General features: G+C 43.4%; 2 protein-coding genes and 1 long non-coding RNA gene across 3 annotated transcripts in view; 2 read left to right on the forward strand and 1 right to left on the reverse strand.

Annotated features, from left to right (window-relative positions):
- LOC310680755 overlaps positions 1 to 27,352 on the forward strand; it is a 90,453-nt gene that overhangs the window by 15,452 nt on the left and 47,649 nt on the right. The gene's annotated exons all lie outside the window — the stretch shown is intronic.
- On the forward strand, positions 9,776 to 18,346 carry LOC310680714 (large ribosomal subunit protein uL15-like). Its single transcript, XM_083447731.1, has 5 exons — positions 9,776 to 9,915; positions 13,109 to 13,172; positions 14,755 to 14,830; positions 16,507 to 16,681; positions 17,807 to 18,346. Exons 1-5 carry the CDS (start codon positions 9,913 to 9,915, stop codon positions 17,933 to 17,935), a joined length of 447 nt encoding a protein of 148 aa, XP_083303857.1. The 5' UTR covers positions 9,776 to 9,912; the 3' UTR covers positions 17,936 to 18,346.
- Positions 18,442 to 27,352, reverse strand: part of ZNF831 (zinc finger protein 831) — a 37,033-nt gene continuing 28,122 nt past the window's right edge. Inside the window, 3 exon segments of the mRNA XM_083447246.1 lie at positions 18,442 to 21,048; positions 22,428 to 22,513; positions 25,984 to 26,156. Coding sequence (XP_083303372.1) covers positions 20,254 to 21,048; positions 22,428 to 22,513; positions 25,984 to 26,156 — 1,054 coding nt within the window. The 3' untranslated portion in view covers positions 18,442 to 20,253.

The raw sequence follows: 27,352 nt of genomic DNA on the forward strand, positions 1-27,352 counted from the left end.
CCCAGCCAAGGTCGGGCTCAGGGCGGCTAACAACCAATAATAAAAACGAGTTGAATGAATACAACTTAAAAACAACATTAAAATACAACATTAAAACAATTAAAATGCAGCCTCATTACAGGAGGAGAAAGGAAAAAGAAAGAGGGGGGGGGGAATCAAATTGACTCCAAGTGAAAGGCCAGGCGGAACAACTCTGTCTTACAGGCCCTGCAGAAAGAAATCAGATCCTGCAAGGCCCTGGTCTCATGAGACAGAGTGTTCCACCAGGTCGGAGCCAGTGTTGAAAAAGCCCTGGCTCTGGTTGAGGCTAATCTAACTTCCTTAGGGCCCGGGACCTCTAGGGTGTTGCTATTTATGGACCTTAAGGTCCTCCATGGGGCATACCAGGAGAGGCGGTCCCGTAGGTACGAGGGTCGTAGGCCGTGAAGGGCTTTAAAGGTCAAAACCAGCACCTTAAACCTGACCCTGTACTCCACCAGGAGCCAGTGCAGCTGGAAAAGCACTGGGTGAATATGCTCCCATGGCAGAGACTCCGTGAGGAGCCTCGCTGCAGCATTCTGCACCTGCTGCAGTTTCTAAGACAGCTTCAAGGGCAGCCCCACATAGAGCGAATTACAGTAATCAAGCCTGGAGGTGACCGTCGCATGGATCACTGTGGCCAGGTCGGGGCAGGAAAGGTAAGGGACCAACTGCTTATGAGAGTTGTTGGAGTTTTTTTGCCTTTCAAAAAGTGCTCTATAAATGCTAAACGCATTATCTGACTTGGCGCCCCATCCTCTACTCTCACGTGTGTTGTCTGCTGGCAAAATCATGTCCTACAAATCTCGCTTCCTGGTTGGCCCCTAGGCAGTGGGACGCACCCACCACTGTGTGTATCTGTTGTCATAGATAGTGTTGGATGCCCCCCCCCCCCACTCTCCAAGCGCTGCAAGATTCCGGGAGCCCCAGGAGCTCACGCAAGTTCTGTGTTTCCTTTTGGAACGATCAAGCACAGCAGAGACTACGGTATCTTTATGATATATAGTTTATTTACACATATATACAACCTGACCTTGCGATTGAGGGGTTCATGGCATTAACACCCCAAAGGGGTCATTTCTCCCATAGTTGCAGCCTTGGGTTCAAACCGAGATCAACTGTTGCTCTGTCTCTCTAGCTTTTCATATTGCTCCCCCCCCCCCCCGGTGCCATCACTAAGCTTCTAATTCACATTGCTCCTAACTCTCTACTCTCTGGCTTTGAGAGAGGGGCCTATCCGTCTGCAGAGTGCTTTGATGCTTTGTTCTTTTAATGGCCCATCATCTGGGGCTTATCACCTCAAGAGGAAGCTAGTGTGGCTTAATTAGCTTTTAACACTTGTTAGCCAGACTTTCATTAAATTCTAACACTTACTGAATCCAGTAATTTAGAAATGCCTAGTGCCCTCAAACTTGTAACACCAGACTCATCTGCAAATGCTTCCAGTTCCAGTGTGACTGTGGTGTAGTGGTTAAGAGCGGTGGACTCGTAATCTGGGGAACCGGGTTCGCGTCTCCGCTCCTCCACATGCAGCTGCTGGGTGACCTTGGGCCAGTCACACTTCTCTGAAGTCTCTCAGCCCCACTCACCTCACAGAGTGTTTGTTGTGGGGGAGGAAGGGAAAGGAGAATGTTAGCCACTTTGAGACTCCTTCGGGTAGTGATAAAGCGGGATATCAAATCCAAACTCTTCTTCTTCTTCCCCCCTGTGTTTTGCATCCCTTTCCCAAAAGGACTCAAATGTTATACGTCCTTTCTCGGTGCCTGTAACATAACATTATCTCAAGCCCTTAGAATGCGTTGCCAAGTAATTGCTGCCTTGTAAATTTCCTTACTATTTAAGCTCGGGCTGCTTCACTGAATTTCACGAAGTACACCCACCCACGACTCGTAATTGAATTCAGAATATAGGTTATTTTAATCTTTCTTACTAAGCCATTCCTCTCCTTAACCATTCTGTGTTTCTCCTGCTCTGATTTCCATACCATTTGCCAGCTTTGTGGGGTCAAGGGAGCATCGGTTCTGACAGGATGTGGACTCTTCTTGCAGTATAGGACTTGCAAGTCCCCTCAGGTATGGTGCTAATTATGGATAGTTCCTCAAGTTCCACTTTTTCTGACCCATGACGCCACAGTTCACATCTGGTACGAATAAAAGCAAAAGATCTGAGTTTTATGCTCTTCATATCAGACATGCAAATATAATGATCATTAGCCTTTCACTCAGGTTTCTTCAATCAGGCTAAAGCTCGCCAACTTTTTTCCTTTACTCCCTTAAGCGTCATGCTATTTCCCTAGGTAAAACCTCTTCTATTTTTCTTTTTCTGCTGCTTTCTTTCCTAACTGTGTTTACTCTGTCCAGTTTGAATTCCTCGCTCACTTTCCGAGCCAACAAGTTTATACAATTCAATCAAACATGCTTATGCAAACTCTTTCATAAGCTAGGACGTGTCGACAAGTCAGAATAACACACCCTGCTTTCTATCATCAATGCTACAAATAATTTCTTTACAAATTGAGAGGAGGTGAGTACATACACTAAATTTTAATTTCTCTGATCTGAAGAGGATGTAAGGGGTCTCCGTGAGGGCGCCTCATACTCTGGACTTTAAGTAAAAGGATTGGGGGGGGGGGAATCTGGGTGTTTTAATTTCAAATTGACCAGGGTCATTTAAGTCTGTTGCTTATTTCCCATATTTTCAAGCACACAAATTAAGAACCTTTAATTTAAAGAAACAAGAGTCTTGTGGCATCTTGTGGCAACAAAGAGTCTTCTGACCTTTAAAGCCCTAAAAGGCCTCAGCCCAGTATATCTGAAGGAGCATCTCCACCCCCATCGTTCTGCCCAGACACTGAGGTCCAGCGCCGAAGGCCTTCTGGCAGTTCCCTCACTGTGAAAAGCAAAGCTACAGGGAACCAGGCAGAGGACCCTCTTGGTAGTGGCGCCCGCCCTGTGGAACGCCCTCCCACCCAATGTCAAAGAGATAAACAACACCTGACATTTAGAAGACATCTGAAGGCAGCCCTGCTCAGGGAAGTTTTTAATGTGTGACATTTTAATGTATTTTTAATCTTTGTTGGAAGCCGCCCAGAGTGGCTGGGGAAACCCAGCCAGATGGGCAGGGTACAAATAAATTATTATTATTATTATTATTATTATTATTATTATTATAGACTAAGAATTGTGTATCCAACGTCAATTCCACTCAGAGTAGACTCACTGAAATTAACGGACATGACTAACCTAGGTTGCTTAATTTCAGTGGGTCTATTCTGAGTGTACAACCTAGCTAAAAAGAACACTAACATAGTTACCATGTCATAACCCCTTGTTGACTAGAGTCCACTTTTTCAGAATCATAAAGTATAATCCTTATTAACCCATGGGTACAAAGAAAGATAACGTGTAGAGGCTGGAGACAAATGACAGTGAAAAACAAAAAGTACAGACATTAACAATTCGATTAAGAGTTTAAATGTATGCAAAGTAAGTACACTGACTCTTCAGGTCAGCAGTACATCATAGCCTTGCTGAGTAAATCAGCATTTGCAGTGGGACTGCTAACCATTGTCTCTATTTATACCCAAACACATCTAACTAAACATCTGGGTAAGGTGTAATTCAGCAGTTTCATGCTGGAGTTTCTCTTTGAAGTTCCTTCACTGACCACATTAAGGTCAGTGACAATATGTTCTGATAGCTGAAACGTTCTTTTACTGTGTCCATTTATTCTTTTGTGTAGCGAAAAGAACTGGAAGAATCAGAAACCTGCTCCTGACCTTAAGGTTGTCAGAAACAGTGTGTATATTGTTTTTAAACCTGGGTTTTCCCAACAATGGGGGGGGGGTGTATTTTTGCTACAGCTAAGTAACATGATTACCCCTCAAAAGCCTATTATTGCATTCCCCAAATTGAAATGCAGTCACCTATCAGTCACTGCCAGGAAAATAAGAGTTACTATAAATGTAGTTAAACTTATTAATAAATCTGGTTTCATTTTGGATATATAACATACCTTCAAAAAATAAAATAAAAAGTATCCAGATATCTTCATTGTGTAATTGTGCGCACTTTTTCACTGCAAAGGCAGGGCAAGAAGTGTAGTCAGCATGACAGTGTTCCTTGCCCAGATAGTTTTATAATATTCTGGCTTAAAAATGTGTAGTGGAGGGCCAACCAAGCTGCTGAGTATCAGACTAGATGCCATAAAAGAGCCTATTTCTGTCTTCTAGTCTTGCCAAGGCCGGAATCTGCGTAGTGCTGAGAGATGCTGTAGACAGGTTCTTTGGACAGGCAGCTGATTGTTGCTTCCCAGGTCCCAGACATGCTAAAGTTCTGCTAGGCAGGGGCATAGGGCTGTCGGGTGGTGCCCAGGGCAGGTGTCTGTGCCCCGCCCCCCAAGCAGGGGCAGGGTGTGCTAACCCATTTCTTGCCACTGCCAGACAGGCACAGTGGCTGAAGAGCAGCCTCTGTGCCCAGTCCCTGCCCGGCACAGCAGCACCAGCCCTTCACTCTTCTTTTTATGTTTCTGTTATGTATTAAGATTGGTGGCAGTTCTCACTCAGGGCCACCAGTATGTAAATGAAGGATTGAAAACTGCCGCTCCTGATTGGTTAGCTAGTTGTGAGTTGTTACTGTTTCAAGTTTGTTGTTGTTGTTTAGTCGTTTAGTCGTGTCCAACTCTTCGTGACCCCATGGACCAGAGCATGCCAGGCACTCCTGTCTTCCACTGCCTCCCACAGATTGGTCAAACTCATGCGGGTGGCGCTGTGGTCTAACCACTGAGCCTCTTGGGCTTGCTGATCAGAAGGTTGGCGGTTCGAATCCACATGACTGGGTGAGCTCCCGTTGCTCTGTCCCAGCTCCTGCTAACCTAGCAGTTCAAAAGCACACCCGTGCAAGTAGATAAACAGGTACTGCTGTGGCAGGAAGGTAAACAGCGTTTCCATGTGCTCTGGCTTCTGTCAACATGTTCCGTTGTGCCAGAAGCAGTTTAGTCATGCTGGCCACATGACTTGGAAAGCTGCCTGTGGACAAACACCGGCTCCCTCAGCCTGAAAGCGAGATGAGCGCCGCAACCCCATAGTCACATTTGACTAAACTTAACCATCCAGGGCTCCTTTAAGTTTCCCTTTACCTACTGTAGTCTTTAAGATGTTTCATTTAAGATGTTTCATTTTTCTTTTTTGCTGCAAGAGAATGAACTTTGCTCCTTCTTTGAAATTTTATGGAATTCTGACACACATGACAAGCTTTATTTGGATATTCTCCTTTTTCAAGCCTTGCACTATTTGGGAATTGATTGATCAAGTCCATGGCCACAAGATGCAAAGATGGCTTTATATGTAGATCAGACAAATCAATTTGCTGTGGCCCCCAGCTGCAATACCCATGGCCAGAGGCACTGAACATTAGGCTGCTGTAGGGCGGGCACTGCAAGGACATGTTACTGCCATAGCTGTCAACTTTCAGATTTGAAAATATGGGATCAGCAGCATAGCTGTCAACTTACAGATTTGAAAATAAGGGACCAGCAGCCAAAATAAGGGATTTTCCGAACACAGGTATGTTCAACTTCTGAGCCCCTCCAAGCCAAAGGCAGAAAACCCATTCAGCAGCCAAACGAAGGCTCAAGCGGTGGTTCCCACAGCGCAGCAACCCGGCAAAGGGGATGCAGCAAGAGAAACCACCGTCACCTCTCCGCGGGAAAGTGCTGAGCAAAGGCGAGTCCCCAGGCAACACAGCCGATTTGATTGGCACAAGGCATGCAAACTTCACTCCCCAGTCGTTCTTAGACTCCTTATTGGGTGAGCAACGCAGCCAAGCAACACAGTTGGAGCCTCCCTCCTCCCTGGCCGGCAGGGAGGGAGGGAGAGGAGCTGCTTCCTTTGCAACCCGGGAAATTTAAGGGACATCATCAATAAGGGACAGCAGCGGGACACAGCGCTGGGATAAGGGACTTTCCCACCAAATAAGGGACAGTTGACAGCTATGATCGGCAGCCTTGAAAATAAGGGATCAGCAGCCTCACCTGTCCCGGGGACAGTCTACGGGATATCTAACAATCCGGGATAGCAGCGGGAAACAGCGCTGGAATAAGGGAATTTCCTGCCAAAAAAGGGAAGGTTGACAGCTATGGTTACTGCCTTCCCACCCTGCTTCTGAGCAAACCTGATGCTCTCTACATCGCTCCTAAGCATCAGCTACAGTGCCTGTAGCTTCTGGAAGTTGTAGTTCAAAACATCTGGATGGCACTGAGTTGGGGAAAGGCTTTCCAAAAGCAACTGCTTGGCAACTGTTGAAAGCAGGACACTAACCGTATATTGGCTTGCTCCGCTGGGACTACTTCCTAAGAAGTATTAAATCAGTTTTTCTGTCTGGGATTTAGATAAGTCTCAAGGCTCCCCTGTAGCTAATTGTGAATCCTATGACTTTTGTTATAATTGTGATGTTTAGCTTATTTATTTAGTTGTTTTGTAAATAGTGTTTTATAGATTGTAATTGTTTTACTGATGATTTGTAATTGTTTCACTTATGATTTATCAATTATTTATATGATTTATGTTGCATTTGTGATGTCCTATTATATAGTTTTTTTGTTTGTAAGCTGCTTTTTTATGTATGTGAATGAAAAGTGGCATAGAAATATAATCAATCAAATCAGTTTAAAAATGATAGCTTGTCCTGGGTGAAATAGAGAGTAAATAAATGAGAGGAGGTGTAGTGGTTAAAGTAGGGAACCAAGACTCAGGTTCAAATCCCCACTCAGCCATGAAACTCATATTAGGGAAGTCACTATCATTCAAACTTACACGGTTCTGTGGATAAAATGGAGTGAAGGGAAGAACCCTGTATATATTTTTTTTATCTCCTTGAAATGCAGAATATAAACTTGTTTAATGAAAATGAAGCACACATTCATGCTGAATTTGTATTCTGAATGAGGAAGGTTAATAATCATGTCATTCTTCTACTCAGAGAGGCAGAATGCTGGGAAAATTCATAAAAGGTTCTACTGCCGTCTGGCACTGATTCACTCTGATACCTCTAGGTGCGTAAATTGACTGATCTTAAATGCTTTAGGGTTGAGCTCTTACAACGTGTTGGAAAAAATATTGAGACTAATGTATGCCCAGATAAATAAAATGGAGGGGGAAAGAAACATCAACGGACTTGGCTACCAGTCACCGGCGGTCTGGCAGAGTTTCCAAGTGCCCAACTTATTTAAAGGACTATGTTGTTGGACATGTATCACTGTTGGTCTAAGTATGGGAAATGTAACCGATATGCTTTTTGTGCCTAATTGAACCATTACGTGTAGTGCTGTATATAAGGAAACCATTACGATTGTAACTAACGCCTTATCTCGGTGGGGAAGGGTGTTATATACTGAAGTTCTCACCCTGGGCCAGCAGGGGGATACTGTAGATAGTTTTCACTCAGGTCCACGTCAGTTATTTTAGGCGGGAAACCCTGGGTTGCTGTTGCTACAATGTTGACAGCCAGCTGCCTATAAAAGCAGGCCGGCTGAGCTGTTTGCTGTTCAGTTCTGTTCCAGCTTACAAAATAAAGAGCTGCTTTGGAGAAATCGCTGTGTTGTCTGCCATGTCTACCCACTATTCAACAAGTTTATTATCTGTAGCCTGCCTTTTGTTGTTATAATAATTAAAGTGGATTACCAAAGGTTTTTGTTTGTTTTTTAAAGGAAGAAAGTTGCACACATTAAAACAATATAATGGCAATATTCGTGTGTGTGTGTATAAAATTTAAAAGCAGCTTTTTCCAACCACCTAAAAGAAGAAGATACAGAGAGCAGAACCTGCCACACCACTGCAGTCTTTGCGGGTGCTTCTTGTCTATCACAGCATCGGTTACCTATCGCAAACCTACGCACACTTACCTGGGAGTCTTCTTCTCTTCTTTGGTGATCACTCATAGCTGAGTAAGATTGTCTTCCATGAACATGGTCTTAACGGTGTGTCCGTAGATGACTGTGGAGGTCAATTCTGGGTCCACTTGTCCTCCCACAGTGGGGACATAGGTTTCCAGGTGGGAGTTGATCATGATGAGGGTTTGTCAAAAGTGCCTTCCTCTTAGCACTTTTCTCCCTTTCCTCCTGAGTTTGAGGGTCTTCAAAGCCCATGACACCTTTGGTCAGGGGTTATCAACCTGGTCCCTACCGCCCACTAGTCAGCATTTCAGGATTCTAGGCGGCCGGTAGGGGGTTCTATGGCACAAGTGGAACCCTCCTTCCATTGAGCACTGGTGGGCAGTAAGGAAATTTTACCATCAAGAAAGATGCATTAGTGGGTGGTAGGTATAAAAAGGTTTACTACCCCTGCCTTTGGTAATGGCTGTTCCCCAGCTGGAGCACATGCAGGCCAATGTTTTCTAATTGTTGGTTTTTATCCTACCTTTTTTTAGATTTGCCTTGAGAGAGTCTTTAAACCTCTTTTGTTGACCACCAGCATTACACTTTCCATTTTTAAGTTCGGAATAGAGTAGGTGCTTTGGAAGACGATAATCAGGAAACCGAACATGACCAGTTCAGAATCATTGCTTCAACACTGGCAATCTCTGCTTCTTCCAGTACACTGGCATTAGTTTGCCTGTCTTCCCAAGTGATGTGTAAAATTTTTCAGAGAAACCGCTGATGGAATCTTTCGAGGAATTGGAGATGGCATTTATAAGTGGTCCGTGTTTCACAAGCATGCAGTAAAGTTGGTACAGTTGTACCTCTGATTATGAACGTTTCTGGTTATGAACGCTTTGGGTTACAAACTCCGCTAACCCGGAGGTAGCTGCTCCTGGTTGCAAACTTTGCCCCAGGATGCGAATGGGAATCGCACGCCTCTGCAGCGGGAGACCCCACTAGTGAAAGAGCGCCTCAGGTTAAGAATGGTTATAGCTTAAGAACAGACCTCCAGAACGAATTAAGTTTGTACCCAAAGGTACCACTGCAATACAATAGCTTTGTAAACAAGCATTTTGGTTTTCCTGCGAATGTCCCAGTCCTCAAACACTCTGCACTTCAATCAGGAGAAAGCTGCACTTGCAGAGCTCAGACAATGCTGGATTTCAGCATTGTGGAAAGATAACTGCCAAGGTAGGCAAAGTAATTGGCACTTGCCAACATTACACCATTGAGTTGGATTTGTGGCACTGCAGAGGGGTTGTTTTGTGTTTGTTGGCGCAGCACTTTGGGTTTTTTGGATGTTGGGCGATAGGCCAAGCTTTTTGTAAGCTTCTGCAAAGGCATTTAGGATGATTTGGAGGTCATCCTCTGTGTGGGAACACACTAAGTTGTCATCTGCATACTGAAGCTCTTTGACAGAAGTTACCTTACTCTTTACTTTCAGCCTGCTCAGATTAAAGAGCTTTCCATCTGCTCGAAAGATGATTCATATCCCGGTGGGGACATATCTGGGAGTAAGAGCCCAGTGAACACAACAGGTTGCACTCATATGCAGACGTGCACGGGGCTACGCTATGGGGGGGGGGGGAGCAAGAGTTCTCAGCATCTGGGACCATGTAGCCCACAGAGAACCGAAAGACCTCCCCATGTGCCGCTCTAAACTTTTCCCCCCACCTCTACTAAAGCCGCGATCTATGCAACGAGCGCTTCTGACTCTTCTCAGCTGCTATTGACGGACCGCGACGCGTTTTGTTTTTTCTTGGGGCCACGTGATCAACGGAACGCCGCCGCGCGAAAGAAGCCGGCACCCAGAGTATCGCGAGACTCCGCCTTCTATCTCTCATTCTCCGCGTGCGCGCATCGTTTACAAAGGTCCATTCCCAAGGGGGGCTTTGAGACCTCGCGATAGAAGGGCTTTCCTTCCCGTGAAATCTCGCGAGAGGAGCGCTCTTTCCCTTTTATCTTCTTGGAGCCGCCAAGATGGTAGGTGGCGAGTGAGGCGGGGGCGCCGCCTGAGGAGCGGGGCCTGGTGCTCCGGCGCCTCAGAGGCCGTTTCTCCCGACGGAGGGTGGCCGCGCGGGGACTTAGCCGCCAGGGAATGGCGGCTGGCTCTCGGTGGGTGGGTGGGGGGAGGTTTCTCGGGGACTTTTACTAACAGTGAACTCAAGGCCGGGCTCTGCACTCGGAGCCCCCTTCGCCCTCGGGCTGCCCTACCTCGCAGGGTTGTTGTTGGAAAGACAACACCTGCCTCCTCCAGCTCATCGGGACAGGCGCTTCTCCCCACGGCTTTCTTTTTAAGCCCCCCCGGCCCATGGTGGGGTTGGGTTGGGTGTTGAATGGAGCAGCGCCTCCCCTCAAAATATCTGTTACTGATCTGCTCCTTTCTCAGTCGGAAGGGATAGCTGGGGGGACGGGGCGGGGCGCCCTTTAGATCAGGGGCCCCCTAACTCCGGACTAGAAAGGGGCTCGTGAAGTTCACTCAGGTGGCCTGCTCTACGTAGCACACCTGTAAGAATAAAGCTTTTAAATCGTACAGCATCTACCACAACACTTTACCCTTGCTCCAGTGAGGGAAAAGACCATCATCAAGTGGTCTGACAAGTTAAAGGGACCCCTGACCATTAGGTCCAGTCGTTGCCGACTCTGGGGTTGCGGCGCTCATCTCGCTTTACTGGCCGAGGGAGCCAGCGTACAGCTTCCAGGCCAGCATGACTAAGCCGCTTCTGGCGAACCAGAGCAGAGCACGGATACGCCATTTACCTTCCCGCCGGAGCGGTATTTTTTATCTACTTGCACTTCGAAGTGCTTTTGAACTGCTAGGTTGGCAGGAGCTGGGACCAAGCAACAGGCGCTCACCCCATCGCAGGGATTCGAACCACCAACCTTCTGATTGGCAAGTCCTAGGCTCTATGGTTTAACCCACAGCGCCACCCGTGTCCCGGTCTGACAAGACCCCGCAGCAGTTTTTGAGTGTTTCATGGGATAAAAATATTTGCATAGAGGTCCAAAAGCATTTTTTTTCTGAAGGCTGCTCCAATGCCTTATGTTTCTGCTCTCTGCAATGTGTCATACATGGGTGTCGGCACTGTGACAGTGAACAGGTTTGCTTAGTGGACCTCTGGGGAGAGATGCGCTGTAATTATTGCTTTGCCTGCTTTTAATTATTATTATTATTATTTATACCCCGCCCATCTGGCTGGGTTTCCCCAGCCAATCTGGGTGGCTCTCAACAGAATACTGTATTAAAAACATGATAAAACATCAAACATTAAAAATTTTCCTAAGCAGGGCTGCCTTCAGATGTCTTCTAAAAGTTTGTTGGTTGTTTCTTTGACATCTGATGGGAGGGCGTCCCACAGGGTGGGCGCCACTACCAAGAAGGCCTTCTGCCTGGTTCCCTGTAACCTCACTTCTGGTCCTCGGTACTCGACCTCAGTGTCTGGACTGAACAATGTGGGTATACTGGCAAATATACCACATGCCAAATAGGAGGCATGACACAGGAAACTCGCACCAAGTCAGGTGGTTGGTTCATCTAATTCGGTTGGGGTTTTTTGGCGGGCAGTGGCCCTCCAGGACTGTGGGAGAAATCATTCCCAGCCCTACCTGGAGGTGGAGATGCCAGGGATTGAACCAAGAGCCATTTGTGTGTGCTGTACCATGGAGCTATGGCCCTTCCCATGTTGAGTGAGGAAGGTCTGAAGGGGGATTTTAGTCATGTTTGCATGATTGGGAACCCTACTTTAATCAGGAAACCAAGCTGCACATGCAAGTGAAAGGCTGCTTCAGATCTCAGCTCAACATGGGAAGATCAGGAAATGAACGGGCAGGGCTGGTGCACGTGGGGATATTAGGGGTTGCAGAGGGTTCTACTTCCATATTCAGGTGAATGTCTGAACATACCTATATACAGTGGTACCTCAGGTTACAGACTCCGGTAACCCAGAAATATTGCTTCAGGTTAAGAACTTTGCTTCAGGATGAGAACAGAAATCATGCTCTGGTGGCGCAGCAGCAGCGGGAGGCCCCATTAGCTAAAGTGGTGCTTCAGGTTAAGAACAGTTTCAGGTTAAGAACAGACCTCCGGAATGAATTAAGTACTTAACCCGCAGTACCACTGTACTGTTACTGGTTTTTTTAAAAAAAATAATATTTATTTCATTTTTCACAAATACAAAAAAAAATGAAAAAGACAAAGTACAATGGAATAAAAGAAAAAGAAAAAAGAACAAAATTAAAAATTTTAAAAATACATAGAAAAACCTCCCCCCCGCCCCACCAACAAGAAAAAAGCAAAAAACAAAGACATTTAAAAAGAAAACACTTCCATTTTTCAAAATTCCATCCTTCTGTAACTTATTTCCTCGACCTCCTCCCACCTCCCTTTTTGTATTCCAATTATTAATTAAATCAGCAAATTGTTATTGAATCCAATCTTAATAGCCTGAAAAGACCGCTGGCCTGAAGGGATTTGTTTTATTTATAGGTGTTTTTATTTTATTTTACATAGGTTTTAGTGTGGCTTATCTTGCTAGCTTAGTATGGCTAGCGCTATAGCATATTGATGCATATATAGTATGGTATCCATATGGTGGTTAAAGTTTCAGGCTGCAGAGACCAAGGTTCAAATCTCCACACAGCCCTGTGGCTCACTGGGTGATCTTGGGCTGATCACAGCCTAACGTAGACACAGGAATTTGTGCAGATAAAATGAGGATAATGGTGTATATGCCATCCTGAGGTGAGAAAAAAATATGAGATTACTTATTTACCGGTAAGCACCAGAGCAGCGATGTCACGCTGGCCACGTGACCCAGAAGTGTCTTCGGACAGCGCTGGCCCCCAGCCTCTTGAGTGAGATGGGCGCACAACCCTAGAGTCTGTCAAGACTGGCCCGTACGGGCAGGGGTACCTTAACCTTTACCACTTGAAGTTAATTAAACAGTCAAAGCACAGCAAACATTGAAATTCCAGTGTCTTCAGAAAAGGTAAATGGGAAGCACACATTAATCAGGCCTGTAAATCTGATTAAGGTTCATAAGCAACTGTTCCAAGCTGGAGATCCCCCACTGGTGTATTCCAATCATGCGTTGGTTTTTGAAACATCATGTTACATTTGTTCTTCTTTCATTGGGCACTGATATAACATATGCTGTCATATTGTCTTTTTCTTAAGCCTTCAAGACTGAGGAAGACCAGGAAACTGCGAGGTCACGTCAGCCACGGCCATGGTCGTATTGGTACGTGTAGAAGCAGCTTCCATGTAAAACTATTTTGCTACTTAAATCTATTGTTGCTTCACAGGGTTTTGGAATCTTCTCCCCTGGTTATCAGGTGACTTAAACCTAAAGGGAAAAAAGGCTTTTTGGTGTCTGACACTTCTAGTTTTCGGCTTGCTCCCCCCTTTTTTAAAAAACTCCTGAGTGTAGTTGCATGGGAGTAAAGCATATGGTTTATTAATGTTTTAATATTGCCTTTCATCCAAAGATCACAGGGCTGTTTGCAATATAAAAACACAAAAATATATAGCATAATTAACAAACTAAAACAATAACACTCCCCTTCACACACACAGTTTAAAAGGCCGTAGATGGTTTAATTAGCCAAAAGCCTGGGAGAAATGTTTTTGCCCGGTTCCTAAAGACAGGTAACAAAGGTGTCAGGCAAGCAGAAAAGGCCTATTCTTGTGTTGCTCCCCTTTGGACCTCTGGCAGAGGATGCACACGAAGGACCTCAAACGATGATCTGGGTCAGTTCATATGGGGATAGATTGTCCTTGAGGTGTTAGCTGCTAGCAAAGGCTATCTTTCCATAGCTACAGCCACTGTGCCTTTGGGTCCAGCTTGCACTTTCCAGAATGAATACAAGCAATGGGGAAGAAGTGCCTTAGTACCTACTTCATCTCAGCCAAGGTTTCCCCTTGCTAATATGAGGTTCAAGCTCTTTGCAGGAAAATAGGTAACAGAGAAGTTTTAACAAGTGTATTTAGCATAGCTCTTGAGTCAGAACTGTTATGAAATGCAATATGGTTATTGTATAGAAGCAGAGATAAATAGCATCAGTAGTAAATATAGGCTTGCTTATTAACAAGTTCTGCTTCACTCCTTGACACAAATGGGTTTACCATACTTGGTGCCTAAACTTGCATAGGTTTCCCACATCCCTTCAGGCCTTGTTCCAAACCCAAAATGGCATCCACTATACGGCCTCTGGAGCAGTTGTAGCCTAACCATATATTCTTAGGCAGGCATTGGGGACAATGAATGGGTAAAAGAACTACCGTCCTAAGTCCTGCTTTGTGTAACTATCAGTAATTATACTTCCAGTTTGCTTAGAGCTAGCGTAGCATGAATGACATAACTTTAGAAAGTGGAAATTCCAAGTTCCTAGAAATGTGTTCTGAAGAAAGTAGATCTCACTGCTTTGCTAGCCTGATAAAAAAAATTGAGCTTTTTAAAGCCATAAACTGGAAGTCGACCTTGACTGTTAAGGCCAGTAGGGGTGCAGCTAATCACACAGCAGACCTGTAGCCTGATCCTTTGCAGGTTCACTATGATTCATACAAAGGCTGAACTAAATGTTTACTCGAGGGAAAACACGATGGAACTTCTGAGTAAACATGTGTAAAGTTGTGCTCTAAATTCTTGGACAGTTAACTCCTCTATGATAGTATGGGTGTGTCTGCAGGCTTAAGCTTGCCTAAATCTTGTGTTGGATTGTGGTCTTTAAGTACTGGTGATGATAAACATTTAAGCTGGCAGTGTGCGTGTTTCTCTGCTTTAAAGTTTTTAAAAAATATTTCTGTTTGATGTTTCTCTTTAGGTAAGCATAGAAAGCATCCTGGAGGACGTGGTAATGCTGGAGGCCTGCACCACCACAGAATAAACTTTGATAAATAGTAAGCTAGCCCTTTTTTCTTTACTTCCCTTCATTTCTTCCCTCATCAACACCCCCCCCCCCAAAAAAAAGAAACTGGCACCAAAAAATAACTACCTATGTAGATTCGGCAGTTAAGAAATACCGTTTTCAAATACTGACCTGTATTTAAGGAAAGTATACATGCATTTTATTGCAACAGCTGTGGAAAGCTTGAACTTTCATCACTTGTGGCTTCTCAGAGCTCTATGGAAGCCAGTAAGTACAAGTCTATGTAAAGTATATTTAGTATCTGCTTTCCTAATGAATTTTATTTCAAATAGTTTTGGGGAATACAGTGGGATCCCCCCAGCCTTTCAGAGCAAATTCTTTGGGTGGAGGAGGCAGCAAGGGGAGAAGAAGGACCCCCCCCCCCAATTTGCACAATCAGAAGTGTGCTGCAGGAGGCCAATACGATTGGATAGTCCCCCTTGTTTTGTTTAGTAAATATTAGCAAAAGATGCTAAGTAGAACCTCAAGTCAATACGGGGCATTAGAAAAATTTCCAAAGAAGTTATAATGATATTTTTCAAATGTAGGAGGCTGCCCTATACAGAATCAGACCATTGGTCCATCTAGATGAGTACCATTGACTGACTGGCAGTGGCTCTCCATGGCTGCAGGCAGGAGTCTCCTCTAGTGTTACCTGGAGGTGTCAGGAATTGAATTTAGGACCTTCTGTGTGCAAATCAGATGGTCTACCACTGAGCTACCTATGGCCCTTCCAGAAAATGAAAGTGCTCGCCCACTTTTTATTACAGTGGTACCTTGGTTGTTGAACTTAATCCGTTCGACTCCTGAAACGGTTCGAAAACCAAGGCGCAGCTTCTGATTGGCTGCAGGAGCTTCCTGCACTCAAGCGGAAGCTGCGTCGGATGTTCGGCTTCCGAAAAACATTTGCTAACCAGAACATTTCTAGGTTTGCGGCATTCAGGAGCTGATTTGTTTGACAACTAAACTGTTCAGGAACCAAGGTACCACTGTATTTGGACTTCAGGTGCACCTAGTATCATAAAACAAACTGGCTCAACACACTAGTTTTTAAAATAAATTCTTTCTTAGCCTCTAGATTCTGGATTATTCCAAATGTATGCAGACATGTAGAATAGCAATCTGTCTGTTCCAGTCCATAGTATACTGTCATGCACAATCTTCTTCATGCTTTTATCTGTTCCCCTGAGAATTTGGCAAGACAATGAAGTTGCATATTTACAAATAACTGAGACTAGAGTCACATCTAGATATTGTCAGTTATCATGGTGTGCTATAGTGCTCAGAGAGTAACAACTGACTTTTATTCACCGACTGTGCTCCGCATAGTACAGTCAGCCACCAGGTTAGTAACAGAGGGTTGTTCCTCAGAGTATGTGGGTCAGCAGGAGGGTGCAGACAACAATGTCTCATGTAGAGCTTTCTCAATATTTGCCTCATCTTTGTACCCTGTATTAAGAAAGAAGCTTACTTAAAAGCACTGTGAGCTCATGGCTGACCTCAGATTTGAACTAAGAATGTTTGCCTCACACCTTTTGCTCTTAACCTGTGCCAGATATTTTTGTAAGTAAACCTAAACATGGTCATCCAATAAACCTTGGTATTGTTGCTTATGCATTTAAAAATGCATCATGGAGTGATTTTTCAGTTTGTGATTTTTCTTTCTAGCCATCCTGGTTATTTTGGAAAGGTTGGTATGAGACATTACCACTTGAAGAAAAACCAGCACTTCTGCCCCACAGTCAACCTGGACAAACTGTGGACACTTGTTAGTGAGCAGACAAGGCTCAAGTATGCAAAAAATCCGGCCGGATTATCACCTGTAATTGATGTTGTGCGCTCAGTAAGTGTCAAAAACCTTTGGATGAACTTTTTATAATGATGCAGAGCTTCCCAAATGTTGCTTTTATATTTGCTTCCTATCGTGTAAAAACCAAGGTAGGTCTGCATAATTTGACTACAGTAGGCCTGCCCAGACCAAATGGGAGTTTGCCAGCCTCTTAGTTTTGCTACCTGTTGGCTGCATCTGGCTTGATGGGGCATAGATTGTGGAGACCAATCTATAGGCCAGGCTTGTACAGTCTGTAGAGTGGGCATTTTTAGATTTCATTTCAAAAGTGATTGCATTACTTAAATTTATTGTAGGTTTTACAGTTTGTTGGCTTGTCAGAAAGAGCTAAACCATGAGCCTGTGTTTGGATGAATGTTATACCAAACCATGGTGTTATGTAGTGTAGGGGCAAAATGACCAAGAAACGACAGTCTCCACTTCGGGAGCCTGCTTGTTTGCAATAAGCCATGGCTCGTGTCAGCATTATGAGTGAAACAGACTTATGTTGCGAATTGTAAAAATGCAGTTGTAGGATACTGGTAACCCCATAACAGCTAATTTTCCATTTAACAAAACAAAGGCAGTGCCCATTCAATAGACTTGGCTCTTTCTATTACTCATATACTGAAAATATGGTGAGACTTCATTGTATGTCTGTAGATACTATAATTGTATAGCCAAAGGGGGGGTGGTAAAAAGATGGAATGTTTGTCTTTCTGTCTCTTTACATTAACTACACACTTTCAAACAACTATCTCAGTATTTCAGTGAAACATGATATGGTGAAAGCTTAATTTTTTACTTTAATTGCCCCATATTACTCAAATATTCTGTTGGCTGGAATGCACAGCTATAGAATGCTTAGACTCATGCTGATGGGCATAGTGAATATCATGAAGTAGCAAGCACACTTTAAATTGCACATGTTCCATTACACTGTCAGGTTGCTATTTTCTATTTCCTCCCTTGTAGTCTCTAGTTCTACAGCTTCCCTACTAGGCACAGTTTCTTTACTTGCAATATTTCACAAAGTGTACATAATCTTATAGTTTTATTGGAACTGATCAGTGATGTTTGAAAAAAAACTTGGTATCTTCTGGGCTTGCTGACGATTCTTCTATCTGTTTATGTTTTTAGGGTTATTATAAAGTCCTGGGCAAGGGGAAACTGCCCAAACAGCCTGTAATTGTGAAAGCAAAGTTCTTCAGCAGAAAAGCAGAAGAAAAAATAAAAGCAGTTGGTGGAGCTTGTGTGCTAGTAGCATAAGGACTTCTCTATGTGCTCAGATTTAAATAAATATTTCAGCTACCTTGTATCTCATTTTAATAAGCTGTTGAGAAAGACTGCTAATTCTAGTGCCTGCTGGTTTGTTTACAGGAGATAAAACCTTTTCTAATGTACCATATTTGCTTGAATGTTTTGCACACCTTTTTTGGCCACATTACGTCACAAAAATTAGGGTGTACATTAGATTTGATGGTGCCAGCAAATACTTTTTGGGTTTCATGGTTTTGAAAATTTAGGTGTGCATTAGATTTGCGTAAATGAGCATCTCCTGGCATTCTTTCAGCAAGAAAAGGACAGAAGGCTCAACAAATGTTGTCGACCAACCATTGTACACTATGCATCACAGCAAGATGCACGGTTGTCATTTAAGAATAAAGGGGGCAAATTTCACATCCAGTAATGATTGTTATGCTACAATTAACAAGTGGAGCTGAATTGACTCTTATTGTCACTCTGAAAAAATACCAACATCCATGATTGTAGTCTTCACTTGGAATTATGGTAATGTTTTAATAAGCACAAGATTTCATGAAGATAGAAAGGCATTTGCAGAGCATATGTAAAACCCACTAAGAAACACCTACTAGAAAGTTTCTAAGATGAAACTGCATACCTCTGTTACACACCTTCCAACAGAGCTTTGCAATTCTGTACTAGTTCTTCAGTAGTAGTAAAAAAAATTATTTTTTAGGTTTGGTAGGCTTTTTTTCCACTCTGCAACATTCAATATGCTAAGAATCAATACAAAGCTCTTACAATGTGCTTACCAATTTGGCAAAGTATAAAAAGTCTGCATTTACACAGTTGAAAGGAACAATAAGAAGTTTGATCATTTTCAGCCCTACATATCTTATGGATGTGCTGCTTTGCTTTTTATTGTTCAGTAATGCATGCCTTTCCTAGGTATGCAGACTTGGGGCCAGCAAGGAATAGATGGCCTACAAGGTTTCATTTTTACAAATTTTGTTTTGATCAAGGAGCAAGCAGTTATGAGTTTCACATGAAAGATTCATTGCCTTGTAACATAACATCAAAAAGTATTCCAAAACTCATATGAAATACTAAATATAAAACCTGAATATAATACAATAGTGCAATTGCGTTCTAAAATTGGCATCAAATTAGTGTTCTAACAAAATTGGGTTCAGTTTAGAAAAATTCAATTTGACCAATTGGACTTTGTACATAGAAGCTGGTGAATCTTCAGTGAAGTATGTTTTGCTGTTGCACTAGTTCAAAGACTGAACTAGCACAAAAACTGGGGAAGGAAATGTGTTTTGGTATTTTACATTCAAGTCCTGGGGCTTAAACAAAAGAACAGCAACCCTGTTGAACCTAGAAAACAACTCAAAATATTCCAATTTCAGAAACCTCAGGAAATGTTCAACACTGGTGAGCCATGTTACCAGAGCAGTGGGGGATATAAAATATTCAAATTCGATTTCAGAAGGCACAAAACACAAAGCAAAACATGCTTGTGTTGTCTGTCACAAGGGAGCACGGAAATATTTATGCAATATGGAAAAGCTGTAGGATGTCTTAAAGGTGCAGATCTCATGCAAAAGTCTAGATGGAAAAACTTGCAGAAAAGCAGCAGCAGGGAAAACAACTCCAGAGTAGGTGACACTCAAGTGTCAACCCCCAACCTGCACATGGTCCCTGCCTTCTATTGTATCAACATAAGAGACTGACCAATAGCATTGAGCTTACAACAAAACTTGAAGCAAGGAGCTACGGCGATGTTGGTTTACTGTGCGGGGACCAACTGCTTCCTTGCTTCATATAAAAGTATTAACACATCTAAAGAAACCCAACTGAGGTCAGGAATGTTTTTTCCCCCTGCGCTTAAGGTGGAGAATAAAGGCAGGTCTGGTCCTTACTGGACTTCCTATTGATCATGCCCCTATATCAGGGGTGGAGAACCTCAGTCTAGAGTCCGAATTTGGCCTTCAGGCCAGCTTTCAGGACTCTTCCCCTAGCCACTTCCATTGCCAACCCTATTCTCTGATGTCAAGTCCTTTTGGTGGGGTAGATAATGCTTCTTGCTTGCCAGGAGAGAGGCGTGGATGTAGAAACCTAATTTCTGCATGGCTGGAATGTTGCTTGCTGTACAGAGGTGAGAGTCATACACCCATTTCTCTGCCCATTTAGCCTTTGCTTCCACTCACCTTTTGCATCTAGCCCTGCCAACCACTAGTATGTGGCCCCTGGAAGGTTGCCCAGGAGAGAATGTGGCCCTTTGACTGAGAAAAGGTTTCCCACTCCTGCCTTATCTTCAACAGCAGATGGGCTAGTCACTATATTTCTATAATCAGCCTGTCTTCATCATCACTGCTGCTTATGTCGTCATATTCCACATGAGCTTGTTTGCTCATCACTTCTAGGCTTTGTTTTTTGTAGGGTTTGGATAGTGTTCCAGAGCTAGCTATGAAAGTAGAGGGGGTTTTGAAAGGAGGAAATCCAGGTTTAGAAAGCTTTCCTTGATCATTGCCTGGTTTTGTAGAGTGGATGTTCTCGTCTGTACAACTACAATGGCCAGGAGATCTGTTGGTCTCCTGCACAAGCCCTGAACTATGTAAAGGATTACTTGAAAATGATGTACCAGTAAGCAACTTGGATCCGAACAAAGCAGGACATGGAGTTTGGAAGGTGGGGGCAAGCTGCTCTTTTGGAGATGGATATAAATCCCCACCTGTGGGTTTTTCTTTTCTTCCTGTGACGTGGACAGAGGGCTCTAAGTCGGTAAAATTTTGATACTTTGATTCTACATTATCACAGTCTGCATTTGATCCCACAAATATAGGACTAATAACCTTTGAATCCATAATGCTGTGTGAATGGCTCTTGCCTGAAACTATCAGTTCAAAGTTGCAATGCTCAATGGAAGGCCAACAATCGTCAGAAATAACATCTGGCTGTGGTTCTTCCTTAAATATTCCTAAGGCGTTGACATCAAAGGTGTTTGCTTTTTCCACTACTGCATCAGTGGCCAGTGTAAAGGAATATGTTGCTTTTGAAACATCTGGAACTGCAGGCACCATCTGAAGAGAGAGACTGCCCCTGGAGCGTTCATTAGCAGACCCAGAAACTTCCTACCAGAGAAGGAGATGAAATTATCAATTCATTGAATTCACTTTCAAATCCAAAGCCACTAAGTGCATTGTGTAAATTAAATAACTCATGTAATTACACTGACTGCAGCCTTACCCAGAAGTTAGTCCCACAGAATTCTATGGTGATGACGCCCAGGTAAGTGAGGTTAGGATTGCTGTTGTTGGGCAGTATTCAGTGCACTCTTTCTGTCAGTGCAGGGACATCTGGCTGTGGAATGGAACTTCCCCTCCCTCTCCTCTTTCCCGCAACTTAACCAGTTCTGGGAGTGTCCCAAACTCACTGTTATGAGTTTGGTGTGAAGCATTCAGCAGGAGAGGAAGGGAAAGTTGCACAAATTAAAATACTTGCACTAAAGTCTTATTTCTTCAAGAAGTCTACTAAGGGCCCATGCTGAAATTTATTTTCTCACTGCAAAACGGCTTGCAGTAAGTAGGCACTTTCTGGAAAACGAATATCATGCAACTTGTTCTTGTAAATGGCATCTATGTTTAACTTTGGGGGATGACACATTCATGAGATAACTTTTCATATGGATAGCCATGGTGCCTGCCAAAATTCATATTGTAATACAAATACCTTTATTGGAAATGGAAGATCACTGACCATTGCAAATGACTACCTTTTCGTTTCCCCTCTTCTTGTCATAATATTAAGAGATAAGCAGTTCTGTTAGTTCAATAAGTTTTCACGGAACAAATGAACTTCTCTCTCACCTCTCCTACCCCCCCCCCAATCTGTTCTGGAGTTCCTCCAACCCTCTGGATCAGTATTAGGGGAGGTGCACAGAGAGAAGAGGGGAACTTCCATTGTGTGATAGTTCTAGCACTAAAAAGTCTATATGGCTGTCCTACACTACAGGGCCAGTTCCAAGGTTCAGGTGTTACTTTACAAGGTGCTTAACAATTTGGGTAGAGGATAACTCTAGGATCCCTGCCTGATCACTGAAGTCTTTCTTATCACTCATGGCTCAGATGCACAACTCATTTCCACCAGGAACAGCGTGTTTAGTACCGTGGGACCAATTTCATGGAACTCTCAGTTGAGGTCAGCCAGGCCCCTTCCCTACTGAAGTGCTGGTACTTAAAAATCCCAGTAGCCATTTTAATTTAAGTTTGATTTTATAGTTTCAACTGATGTTTTATTTTTTGTACTGTACTTTTAACTTGTTTGTTTAATGATTTAATGAAGTATTATTAAGTTGAGTACTGCCCAAAATATCCCATTGCTTTTTGTGACTATTAAAACTATCCAGTGGGGAATGGCTGGTTTATCAACTACTTGTCCTTTCAGCTTTTAATTAGTCCAATGTTACTTGAGTTACCAAGAGTTGAAAAGGTATTCCCAAATGACTCCTTACTTCTTTCATCTGGTTCTTTTTCACAGAGGAAGCAGCTTTGTCAGTTGGGGCATAAGATGTCTCCTGCTGTAGATTTTGGTCATTCCCTGTTTGGAAAGAAAACAGAGACACCGTGGTTAGCAGGCTGATTTTCGTTTTCCACTTTTTCTGGGCAAATAGGTTCCAGGTGGCTTCCACTTAAGATTTGAATTCATAGTTAGTGATATACAGAACGCATTTGACAAATGAAATTTTACAAGTAGTTGCTTGTTTTTGCCACCTTAACTGCTTGTGATGTCTTGGAATACATCAATGTATTTAAACATCTCTGTGAGGCAGGCTGGGCTATCAAATTTAGTTTACCATGCCCAAAGCCAACATTTATCTGCACTTCAATGGCAACATCATCAATTAAATTTGTATACCACCCTTCATCCAGAGACCTCAGGGCTGTTCACAACTTAAAATAAACACAAAATACATAATAAAAATAAGAACAAATACAAACACAAGCCAATAATCTCCCCTCCTACAACACATTTAAAAGGGCATCAGATTTCAGTCAGCCAAAGAGTATGGTTGAAGAGGAACGAGAATTCTGAATTGCAGACCAACAGGTAAATGAAGTGGGGGCAGGGGGGAGTGCAAATGTGGGTGAAAGTGTCCAGAATTAGGAACAAGGGGAGTAGAAACATGTTTCATGCTTTGAAAGGAGTTGTCACATCTGGGTATGGTACCTTTTAGCCCTCACAGATGACAGATGAGTTGGAAGTCAGAGAAGGAAAAATGGAATGCCCTAAAGCAATAACACACAGAAACACAAGTAACCAGGGAACGTATGATTAAACCTATTAATACCCTTTTTTAAAAAACATGATGGAAATAATGGTTTAATAATTCTCAGCTCCGTAGTCCATGTTTTCATACTTCCATCCATGGAAGCTGAAAGCACTTTATTGTAAAATCCATCCTGTGTAATACTGTCAGCCTTATAGTTTCAATCTAAATGATCAAGAGAAAGGCTGGAAAACAAATGCTATGCTGGCTTCGATATATCCTTTAGCAATAGAAAAGCCGGGCCTCGTAGATACTCATCCCTTGAAAAACAGCTTACACTCCTTAGTGCAGCAATTACTAGTTCATGTCTCCAAGGAAACCGGTACCAAAGAGCTAAACAGAGATGATTAAAAAGGGAAAAGATGTGGAAGCAAGGAGAATCTGTGCTGAAATGGAAACTGCCCCAAGCCTCTACTTTAATTCAAAGACAGACAGTGTTAAGTGGGGGCCCTGGGACACACTGCTATAGAGATGGGGAGCCTGTGGCCCTCAAGGTGTTATTGAATCCCAACTCCCATCAGCTCCAGCCAGCACAGTAAATGATGAGGAATGATGGGGGTTGTAGTCCAACTGCAGGAGGACCACAGGTTCCCCATACTAGCACCATATGTGGCCCAATGGGAATTAAAGTACTTCTGCACTTGACTCAAAATTAATGCAAGTACGTTTGTCATGGTACCAGACACCTTGACATGCCATTTCAAATCTGAAAACTTGTGCATCCATTTTAAGCAGTGTAGTGTAAGTACATACAATGACTTAGACTTGATAACTTAGACAGCATGGCCAAGAATTGGCATCTTCAAAAATTTTCACCTGCATCCAAGAGCAAATGTTCTATTAGATGCTTAAAGGTAAAGAGACCTTTAGGTCCAGTCGTGACTGACTCTGGGGTTGTGGCGCTCATCTCGCTTTACTGGCCGAGGGAGCCGACGTACAGCTTCCAGGTCATGTGGCCAGCATGACTAAGCCGCTTCTGGCGAACCAGAGAAGCACATGGAAACACCGTTTACCTTCCGCCGGAGCAGTACCTGTTTATCTACTTGCACTTCGTGCTTTCGAACTGCTAGGTTGGCAGGAGCAGGGACAGAGCAATTCAAACCGCCGACCTTCTGATCGGCAAGCCCTAGGCTCTATGCTTTAACCCACAGCGCCACCTGCGTCCCTTCTATTAGATGCTTACTTGACGTAATTAAGAATGTGGCATGTAACCATCTGTGCCAGGGCTATCTTTCATATGAGCCTTGAATTAAGAGGAAAAGACAGTGAAGCTGCCATGAAGGGAGCTGTGGAGGAATGCCACTTGAACATGACCAATGCAGCGCTATGTAAGCCTCCCACCAGCACAACCATTTAAGCTTGCACACTGGGCTTTTATCGCCATTGCATGTCCCCATAATCTATCCTAGGGGTTTCCCCAACCCTCCAAGGCTTATTTGGGAAGGATGTAGGGAACACATGGGGAGTCCTATTGCACAAGTGAAAATTCTTGTGCTGACAGGAAGAGAGAACTAGGTATTTAGCAGGAGTCAGCATCCCTCTGTGAGCAGAGGCAGAGCAAGGTGGGTGCGGTACGCCCCGGGTGCCATACCTGAGGGGGGTGACGTCGCCGCAGGTGGTACACACCCACCCACCCTGGATGCTCCCTGCTGCTGGCACACACCCCTGGGACACGCACCACTGGCAGAGTACCCCCGCCTCTGTGAGAGAGATTGAATTTGGACCTTCTGCATTCAAAGCAGCTACTCTCCCACTGACCTACGAGGCCTTCCCAAACACATGTAGTACACATGAATGCATGAAGCAGTAAGGAGCAGCTGCATTTGAGCTGAGAAAAGTCTGGGGTCAGTCACTAAGCCATCCAGCTGGACTAGAGTAATGGTGTGCTTCCAATTATTATCTCCTGGTGAGACCAGAGGGACATCGCCTGGGTGTGAGTCATGAAGGCCACTCCCCGCAAGGCCCTTTCCATCTGGCCAGGCAGTGGGGTCCAGACTCACCCAGCTCCACTAAAGAGGCTCCTGGTGAGACCAAAGGGACATCGCTATGCCTGACAACAAACCGTAACTACTGGATTATTTTGCCCCATTTTTTTGTGCCTGCCAAAAAGTCGTGTCATGCTTATTTTATTCTCTTGTTAATCATGCTGTTTTAAATGTGCATTTTAAATTTGACTTCACTTAGCAATTTTATTTTTTGGGGGGGGGAAATGTTTAAGATTATTTTTTTTGTTAACTTTGTTTGTGTTAAATATGTATTCTGTAGTTGACCTCCTTTGTAATGTTTTATTTTGAAATCTTTAAGCTAATATTTTAGTTTTCTGTTAATTATGTTGCGTTGACTGTATACTCTAATTTGATTTTCTTCTGATTGTGTTATTGGTGTTTTATTCTGTAAACCACTTTGAGATTTTTCTTAAAAATATAAAACAGTACAGTGGTACCTTGGGTTAAGAACTTAATTCGTTCTGGAGGTCCGTTCTTAACCTGAAACTGTTCTTAACCTGAGGTACCACTTTAGCTAATGGGGCCACCCGCTGCTGCTGCCGCCGCCTGATTTCTGTTCTCATCCTGAAGCAAAATTCTTAACCTGAGGTACTATTTCTGGGTTAGTGGAGTCTGTAACCTGAAGCATCTGTAACCTGAAGCGTCTGTAACCCAAGATACCACTGTATAGAAATAAAATGAAGAAGAAGAAGAAGAAGGAAGAAGCAGCAGCAGTCATGGAGAGCTAACCTTACCTTGAGAGGCTGTTGGAAGACAAGACCATTTTCCACAAGGTTCATGGCTGTCGGATGTGTGGGAATTGGGACGCCTTTTGGGGGTCTCCAGGGGCCTGTTTGCTGGCCAGCGTTGCTTGCCCAGTCTGTTGGTTTTCAGCAGAATGTGTCTATGTCCATAACTCCCCTTATATCTACAAAGTAAAATATACAGGTTTATGTCTTTGGAATGCTTTATGACCTTGTTTTCCGAGGGCCACATGTCATCACAAGCAATGGAGGGCCCTTCCGGATTGGTGCTTTTGTGCATTAGTGATGGATCTACACTGGACCATCCACACATGGTTCTACTTCATTAGTTGTTCTGTGGTGCTTCTCCAATGTTACCACATTATTGCCATCTGCAGGGGAACTCCTGCACTAAAGTGTACCAAAAAAAAGCAGAACCAGGAATTTAAAAACCCAACCCAACCATGTATGGTATAAAAGTTACTGGATTTCAGCAGGAAGTTATGGGACATGCACAAATTGGAAACACAGCAGTACGTTCACCCCGAAACCTAGTGGCTGAAGTAGAGATTCCAGCTCTAAGCAACATTCCAGCCCCTGATATACAACAGTTCACAGAAGCAGATCAAGCAAGAGTGGGAAGCATACATCTTGTGGATCATCTGTCTAATGCGGCTTTTGTATGAGACAACAGGTTCTTAACATTCCAGTTCTCACCTTTTAGACTCTAAAATGACTGAAAAGCAGGATAAAACATGCTTTAAATGACTAATACTGAAAATATTGCCTTTCCCGTTTTGTAATGAAACCATTATTTGTTCTGTAGTGCTTGCCAATAACTTGAAATCAATAATGACGCATATGAAAGGATATCTGCAATTTAACATTAATCCAGTTAAGGCCACCAAAGAGGCAATTTACCCCTGCTGACGACTTGGCCTGAAGACCCATACATTTTGCTTCATTATTGTAAACTGAAATTTGGTGACCAATCAAACCCACACATAACTCTTTCTTGAACTTAGTTACCTATGACGCCAAAAATGCCAGCTAATCTTCAACTTGGGACAAGGGTAGCCACATAACATGTGTTCCAAGTCACAATGTGGCTCCATATGTATTCTTCACTTTAAGTGTTCTTGATGATACCATCTGTTTTGTCTGAGTTCAGTCAGTAACGATCAGAAAGCAAATTTTCATCCAAAAACCATTTGGCCTAATTCAGTTTTCTTTTAACCGTATTGCAAATGGCAAGGGTGACTTCATGCGTGGTCTAATCTGATGTTACTACAGATATGAGATTCAGGACTAAACCCATGCTAATCACATAGTGTTTTATGGCAGCTCTTATGTAACATTATACGAGCACTGCAATTAAACA

The sequence above is a fragment of the Podarcis tiliguerta genome, assembly GCF_965153285.1.
Source record: "Podarcis tiliguerta genome assembly, chromosome: 6".
NCBI classification, from domain to species: domain Eukaryota; kingdom Metazoa; phylum Chordata; class Lepidosauria; order Squamata; family Lacertidae; genus Podarcis; species Podarcis tiliguerta.

Coding starts and splice junctions, on each gene's coding strand:
- LOC310680714 (XM_083447731.1), top strand. Junction 13,173..14,754: donor CCACGGCCATGGTCGTATTG/GTACGTGTAGAA, acceptor GTTTCTCTTTAG/GTAAGCATAGAAAGCATCCT. Junction 14,831..16,506: donor AGAATAAACTTTGATAAATA/GTAAGCTAGCCC, acceptor TTTTCTTTCTAG/CCATCCTGGTTATTTTGGAA.